This window comes from Frankliniella occidentalis, unplaced genomic scaffold (assembly GCF_000697945.3).
Source record: "Frankliniella occidentalis isolate FOCC.00 unplaced genomic scaffold, Focc_3.1 Scaffold45, whole genome shotgun sequence".
NCBI classification, from domain to species: Eukaryota; Metazoa; Arthropoda; class Insecta; order Thysanoptera; family Thripidae; genus Frankliniella; species Frankliniella occidentalis.
In genome coordinates, this window is record NW_026267175.1 from 944,642 (window position 1) to 952,683 (window position 8,042).

General features: G+C 54.5%; 1 protein-coding gene across 2 annotated transcripts in view; it reads left to right on the plus strand.

Moving 5' to 3' along the window:
- Positions 1-8,042, plus strand: part of LOC113208343 (hemicentin-2-like) — a 158,181-nt gene that overhangs the window by 1,723 nt on the left and 148,416 nt on the right. The window contains exon 1 of one of the 2 annotated variants that reach the window (XM_052267042.1): positions 4,683-5,001. The exons of the other annotated variant lie outside the window; for it this stretch is intronic. Coding sequence (XP_052123002.1) covers positions 4,950-5,001 — 52 coding nt within the window. The 5' untranslated portion in view covers positions 4,683-4,949. Of the gene's footprint in view, positions 1-4,682; positions 5,002-8,042 lie in introns of those variants that run through there. 2 annotated transcript variants of the gene reach the window in all.

Genomic DNA, 8,042 nt, shown 5'->3' on the forward strand with positions numbered 1-8,042 from the left:
AAATATTTTCTTTGTGGTTTTTATCGATTGTTACCTTTCCCTAGCCCCTCCCTCTTCCTCTACTTCACCGTAGTAATTTTATTTAATGACATTTAATTGGAAAGTACTTTACCTTTGCTGGGACTCGAACCTCGGTCATCCGAGTTAGGAACCCGTCGCCTTCACCACTAGACCACGAGTTCGCCGGTAAGGGGACCGTGTCCGATACCGGGGTCCCTCCTCGGCCAGCCTCGAGGCTCTACCGGCCAGAAGATTATAACCGACGAACCGCGAGCGACCTGAAAGCGTACTGAAGTCCCCCTCTTCGCGACGCGAGCACACATAAAGTGAACAAATTATTTTGCGGCGGGCACTGACTGACAATGTTCTGCTTTGTGCGAAGCTGCGTACAACTGTCCACAAACATAACCTACGTACAAAATTTGTTCGTAACTATGTACAACATTCTCCGTAATTATGCATAATATCGCTTAAAATTGTGCGTACATTACGTATGTGCATAGTTGTACGGAGGCATGCGTCCTCTCTCTACGAGTGCGTCCTCTCTGCGACTTCAACTCGTATGTAGACTGACGTGGGCGCTGTGTCCAGCTACCAAAGTGTGCAGTGTGCAGTGCAGAGGAGCCGTCGTTCTCCTCTTCTGCTCTCAAGTGCGCCGGTCTAGGGATTAGCGCTAGCCCCCGGCCGGGGTTTCCAGGGAAGGAAAATACCCCGACTACCCGGGGCTCTCCAGGTGAACCGAAAGCGTACTGAGGTCGCTCTGGTCGTCTCGGAGCGACTTGAAAACATACTCAGGTCGCTCGTCCGCGCATGGAGCGACTCGATGACAGACAAAGGTCGCTCCGGCGCGAACCTCCGGCTAATCTTGGCGATACGTCGCCCAGGACCCTGACGAACCTCGGCGACCCATCGGCGCACCGAGCGCGACCCTCCGCGAACCGATAGCGTACCGAAAGCATACCCAAAGCAAACAAATCTTTTTGCGTCGGGTTACCCCCCAAGTCGAACCAACGACTCGAAGCCAGCTCCGGCCCAACCCTCTGGGACACCCAAACGTTTTGTGTTTGGCACGAGGTTTGGCAGTGTGGATCAAACACTGTTTCAATTAATTAATGGAAACGATTTTATGCTGGAAAAGGGAAGTTAGGTACACTTAAAGCCTACTTTGTTATGAAGAGTTGCGAGGAGGATGAATGCCTAGTAATTACAAAGCAATTGCTAGCGCTGTAAACTGGTTGGCGTCTTTTAGTGCAAAAACATTGGCATTCTTTGAAGAACGAAGGAATTGCTTGTTAAAATTCTGTAATTTTTTGAACAGTGTGTCGGCGGGCCGGCCGCGCACAAACGTCCGCGTCTTCGATGCCTTTCACGGCTGCGTTCCTTTGCTGCCCATAGCGACCCCTTAGACGGGCCGTTTTCTTATTCCCTTCCCCCACTTAGTCTACCCCCACCCCCATCCCCCTCTTTTACTTTCTCGGTTTGTGCGTTGCTCGGGGGGCCGGTTTCCGCTCGCTGCTGCTGTAGGCTTTTTTAAGGGCTGCAAACATGGTATCCCAGTGGGTTGCCCCGTTTGAAAACTGTCCTTGTCGTTCTAGAGGGGGGAGGGGGGGGCAGAGCGAGACTGCAGAGGGCTGAGTGGGAAAGGGAGCGAAGGGGGCGGGTGGATGTGGTGGCAAGAAGGAGTGACTACGAGAGAGGGCGCGGTTGCTCTGTACGGAAGGTAATCGAATTAAAAAACACGAGTCAGGGGCGGTCCGCCCCCGCCGCCGCCCTCCGCACGGCTAATTGCCACGGTCACGCGTTCTTAAAGAAGGTCGCTGTCGCGCAAACAAAAACATCATCCGGTTAAGTATACCAGGAAGGTATTCCTGCTCTATAGCTCTAGTCTCTGTTTAGTCGCGATACAGGAGGCGGTTGATTCGTACTCGACTCGGGAAGGTTATCATCGTCTTTTGTCTCGCGACCCACTGACCCGCATTTCCCAACGCGCACCATCGCCTCTTCTTTTCCTTCTCATTTCTTTATTTTTTTTCAGTCCTTACGGGACTACTGGGGTCCCATTTTTATTTCCCCCTCGGTAACGGTATTTCCTCGTCGTGTAACGCAATTATCGAGGGGCATACCGAGGGAGGGAGGTGGGGGGGGGGAGCAGCCGTGCTTATTCCTTATCTCGTAATGAAGCCAGCCCGTCGCCTGTCTTGTTATCGCGGCCGAGGGGGAGGCTCCGACCGGCGAACGACATGACGACCGGCGGTATGACCACCAGCACCATAGGGTATGATCAGCAGTCTCAAGGATTGTACTGTCAGAGAGGAGGACACTGCGCCTCGGGAAGCAAACCAAAATCGACCAAAAACACCTGAACTCTACGTTTGTTAAACACCGTGCAATGGGCAAAATCGCGAGTTGCAGACTTAAGTGTTTGATATTTGCAAATTTGTTTTACCAGTGTAGCCCCCCCCCCCTGGAAAGGCACGACTTACAATTAGCACGCTTGTTTATACATACCCGGCGCCAGCGTCGTAGGCGTTTTGATATTGCGAATCTTTATTTTTGCCGAGCTCCCCCATGCGGTGCGGTTGTTGTTGCTGTTGTGCCTGCGCCTATGTTGACCGGGGCGGCGCGGCGCGTCGCCTCTCGCCCCCTCCCTATCTCCCCCCCCCCCCCACCTTTTGTTGCTAATGTCGCCGCCTTGTAGTCACAATGCTGTTTTCCCCCCTCCCCCGCGCCCCTTTTGTGTGACGCCAGCACCTCCCGGGGGCCCTCCCTGCTGGGTCTGGTCTACTGTCTAATTTCCGACTGTGCCTTGTGCATATTCAGCCCCGACTCCCTCCCTCCCCTCCCCTCCTCCGCCCACCAACGCCCTGTGCGTGCGGAGCGCGCGGCAGAACGAAATGATTGTGGCAGGCGGTGACAGCTGTCTGGGCGCCCCGCCGCGCCCGCCCGCGCCCGCCGCGCAGGGAAGGCCCAGCCCACCTACCCCGAGCCACCCCCTCCAGTCCTCATTAGGCCGTGACTCGGCGGACTCACGAAACAAGACTCTTTGTCTCGCCGCGAGAAGCCCGGCCCCGCCCACCCTCTCTCCCTTCTCATGTCTCTCTCTCTTCCTCTCTCTCTCTTTTGCTCCCCCTTCTCTCTCGCTCTAATATAAATCAGGCCGCAAGACTTTGATTCGAGCGGCGCCAAGTTCTTCTTCCCCTCCCCGCCTCGCTGAGTGACACCTCGAGCAACACGTTGTGGCGGCTCGCGGCCGACTGCCTCCGTGGTGGAGGGGAGGGGGGGGGGCGGCTGTCATTTAATGCTGAAAGGTGTCCCCGCGCGTGGCTCTAGCCTGTCCAGCCCACACGGTTTCGCTCCCCGAGACCTCTCGCCGACCGCATCGCACCCACCCCTACTCTCATCCCCCAGTCAAGCCTCAGCCCCAACAACCCCCTCCCCCCCTCTCCCGCCACGACCGCTCGCCTTTAAACTGCGGCATTTACTCTCTTTGGTTCGCTGCGGCCCCTTTCGAGTGGCCATCGCCCGGGAAGCCGGCGGCAGCCGGACCCCAGGGGACTAGGGGCGCAGACGAATGCTCTCTTCCCCCCCTCCTCCCCCGCCTCTCCCCTTGTCGGAAAAAAACTTTATCACGCGGGGGAAATTATGTGCTTAGGAAATAAGCTGTAAGCCGCATACATTTTGCTGGGGTGGCTTGTCTGGAACAGTATGACAGCGGGGCAATTTCGATCACCGCCCTCTGTACTTGTTTTTTTGGCCGGTTGTACCCGCGGTCCTCCAGCCAGCCGACGGTGGTGGGAGTACCCCTTGATGAATGGGTTCTGGCGCACCCCGCTGGGGCCCTGGCTCTGCCGGGCTCTGCCGGGCTCTACCCCTCTGCCCGGGCCGGCTCTACCCTGGCTGCCCCCGACCGCTCGCAACAGCGTCCAGCCGGGTCCCTTCCCGGCCCGTCGGCTACTCTGCCGGAATGATAAGTTTCAGAGTGGTGAAGGTTGTTTTTGGTGGACGTGGTCGTTGCTGAGCTCCGGGCCGGCGGCTAGGGAAACGTATCGAGTCTCTCCTCTCGCCGAAATTCTAAAAATATATGGAGTTGGTTTAGATCAGTGCAAACCCTTGAGTGCGTGGTTTTAGTATTTTATGCTCGAAATGAGTGAGACAATTTTTTGTCACCCGATCAAAGCTAGGCCTTTAGGCTAGACCTATATTTGAATCCTCTATTCAACGAATTATTTATCTGAGAGAGTGAGATTTTTCTGGCCTCGACCATTTGGAGAACCATCCACATTTGATGAGTCAATACCGTCTGTTATGACTCAAATAGAATGATAAAAGATAATTTCGCTCCCCAGAGAGAGAATTTTTGGGGTCACCGATCTCATTTTTCTTGGAGCAATAAGTCTTGACTTAAGAATTTACAGTGGCCCTGGGTCGTCATTGATAGGCCGCTCCTGATGTTTGGCCCTGCTGGTGGTGGCCCCAGGTGGTGGCCCCTGGTGGCCCCGCTGGTGGGCTGGTGGTCATGGGGTGCCCTTCCATGCCCCCTGGCCGCTGCCCCGGTAGGCCCGCCAGCCAGGCCGGGCCGCGCGCTCCACAAGTGGGAGGGAGCCCCCCGCGGCCCCCGCGGCCCCCGCAGCCGCGCTGGCGGCGCTGGCTCTGGCCGCACGGTAGACGCCGCAGTCAGTAGCGCCGGAGCTCTTTGCCGTGTCGGTCGGGTCGCTCCTGCCGCTCCCCCTTCCTCCACCCCTCCCCTCCTCCTCTCTCTCAGCCCGTGCGCGTGCGTGCGTCCACTCGTGCGTGCCCTCGCGCGTGCGTTGCGGTGGGCCATGGGCGGCGTGCCGTCGGGTGTCTGCGTGGCGGCCGGCCGGCGCCGTGTCGGCCCCCGTGTGTGAGTGTGTGCGTGTGTGTGTTTGTGCTTGAGCGTGTCTGTGTGCCAGAGGATACCACGCCGCAGGATGTCTCCGGACAGGACCCGCTTCCTCATCCTCGCCGTCATGCTCCTGACAGGTAGGAAACGACACTGAGGATCCATCATGTCTCTGGGTAAAGAAAGGTTGCAATCGCTAAGGACATATTGACAACCCTCCCTTTTCTCTTTATATCTGTTGGACGTGAAATCTTCTGTGCACTTCTTCGGCATTCCCTCCTGATCTCTGTCACACGTATCGGACAGTCTCGGTGTTGTCTGGTTCTTGAAATTGGAAGTGCATGCATCGATTTTAAAAGTGCGCTAGTGCGCTTATTTCGGAGTGGTGGTCCGTGTGACATTGACATTGAAACGTGGGGAATTACGTTTTCCTTTACACGGTAGTAGATAATGATTACTCCACTGGAAAAACTAATGTTACCAAGGTAACGTTTTATCATGTGACCAAGCCTGGTAACGTTTCCTGATGCAACCTACCCAATGCAAAAGGATAGGGCCATCACAAACTGGTTGCATCACCAAACGTTACCTGGTTTAAGGGTTTCGTGCCTTAAAAAAGGCACTACAACTTTCTAAAGGCACTAATTTTTAGCACCTTTAGGGCTCTTTAGTGCCTTTACAAGGGCACTAAACTCAGGCTTTGGTTAGTGCCCCATAAAAGGCACGACTTAGCACCTTTGTTTTTCCTGTGCACTAGTTCATGTTTTCACCGAGTGTTTTCCTAACGAACGATGGCCGTTTATCTTACCGAAAAGTGTTATTCGTATATTTGTTTTCGTTAACGTCTTCTGGAACATTACCCTTTCCCTCTTATATAAACACAGATTTACTCGGAAGGTCACGTAAGTAACCTTAACAGGCCCATTCGCCCGCCGGCGGTGAAATGACGTCACTGGAGTCGCCCTGATATTCAACGCTCTTCTCCTCTTGTCTCTCACCGCTTCTTTTGTCAGTTTTATTTTACAGCGGCAATGTTCAAGTAAATAGAAAAGAAACGCGATACCTCTCACTTCACCAAAGGGAAAAAAGTGAAGAATAAGGGCAGGGAAAGGAAATGAGGAAGAATCGATAGGCATCTTGTGCCATTCAGTGTGCTATCCTGATGCCTTTGAGCCTCCCTGCTCTTCTCTCCGAGGGGGAAATGCAAATGGAGCTAAGAAACACTGTGCCGTGCGTTACCGGTGCGAGCCGAGCCGTGTTCCCTAGGGCGGAAAACGATGTCTCGAACAACCTCGTCATCCTCTTCTGTTTCCCTCCGTCTGCCTCGCCCGCCGCCTCTCCGCGGCCATCACATCACTTGGGGAGGTGAGACGTTTCTCAGCGTCTGCGTCTGCGACACAAAGTGACACGTGTCAGATCGGGCCAGGGGCAAAGGTGGCGTTATCTAGGGCGCGTGACACAGTGCTTGTTTTAGACTTTTAATTAATTATTACTAGAAGCGTGTGTTTTGTGCGCTACAAATAGAAATGTGTGTTGCACCCGCAAACACCAAAACGTGCGTGTCCTATGAATGTTACTGATAGAGTCGCGTGTGACCATTGCGCCAAATGCATAGAAAAGTGTGTGATAGCTGACAGCAATGTCAGCTACAGAAAAGTGTTGGCAAACGAATAAGAATACAGCAACATTGTGCGACATTATCGCACAGTCTCCTAGTGTGTGAAATAGTTGTCGCATAGTTTCTGTGTGAACAATTTTTGACATTGGCTCAAGATTTCAGATTTTACATACGTAATACGTACTTGTAGACAGAGTGAAGACGAATAAGACTTCCCCATAGGACAGTTGGTACCCCCCCTCCCTCCGCCCTTTAAATACTCATGGCAGCGTAGACTTGTTTGCCACACCCCGGGGGTGTGCTCGCGTGCTGTGCTGCGCAGTGCTGCCGCTGCAACCCTCTGCCGTCACGCGTGTTGTCCCGTTTGCAATCTATCGCCGGCAGCCAACAAATGGGGCCGGGGAGTAAACAAGCAGCCGCCCGCACCCTCCCCCCTCCCCCCGCGCGAGGGCCGACAAATGGGCTGCAAGTCTGAACGGCTTCTTCTCGCCTGCCGCGCCGGGCCGGACCGCTCACTCCGGCCACCGCGCCGGGACGGGCAACCGCAGGACTGTGAGGCGCAGCAGGGCGAGACGCACCGCAGCAGGGAAGGCGCGCACACACACATGGCCCCGCTCCGCCCCGCCCCATCCTGCCACACCCCGACCATGCGCCCCACCCCTCCCCGCCACGTCCTGCGGCGCTAGCGAAGGGGGAATTAAGGAGTTTAGCTCTGAAATAACGCGCCCGCACAGGATAGTGCGGCAGTGGCAGTGGGGGATGGATACGGACCTCTCGCGCCCCGCTAAAGGAAATGTTTACTCTTTGAGATTGAAACCGCTTTTGGGTGGACGCTCCAGTATGACGCCCATCTTGATCGCCCCAGAGCCATTACCGAGGCCTACATCGACCCCGGAAAATTTCCGGGGGCGTTGGGGTGCTTTCCATTTAAACCGGGAGTGAAATAGAACAAGCACACAAATCTGTCTGTTCCCGCTAAAGCAGTGTGGGAAAGCATGTATGCACTCTTAAAAATTACGGTGAGTCTCACCGTAAGCTACAGCGAACAGCTGCAGCACTGTAGCTTACGGCCTATTTTCACCGTTTAACATTGCGTTTAGCATTTAACAGTGTGAGGGGGTGAGACCTCTGATGATTTCGGGGCCATTTGGTTTCCTCTTCTACCCCGATTGGTTGTAAGTACACCTACGGTGAACACTGCGTAACCTGCTGATTTTCTAGTGCGGCTGGTGACGACGTTCTTACCAACGATGGTAGACAATTTTACTGGGGCCCATAGCTAGTTATCCATGATCAAGTACATTAATGAGGAAATGGAAATTAAATTTGCATTAGGGTCAAGTAAATTTTCTCTATCTACGGCGCTTCTGGGTGTGAAATAGACTGGCATAGCTGGCATACTCAATGTTTCGTTCTCGTTCCGTCCCGGCACGAGAGTGGGAGTGCCGCTATCAATAAATAGGTGACACTTCTATGCATAAATAAACTGCCTATGTGTGTCAGGTCAAGGTAACGCCTGGAGTACACTAGTCACGCCGGTGACCCTCTTCGGTAAAAATCAGA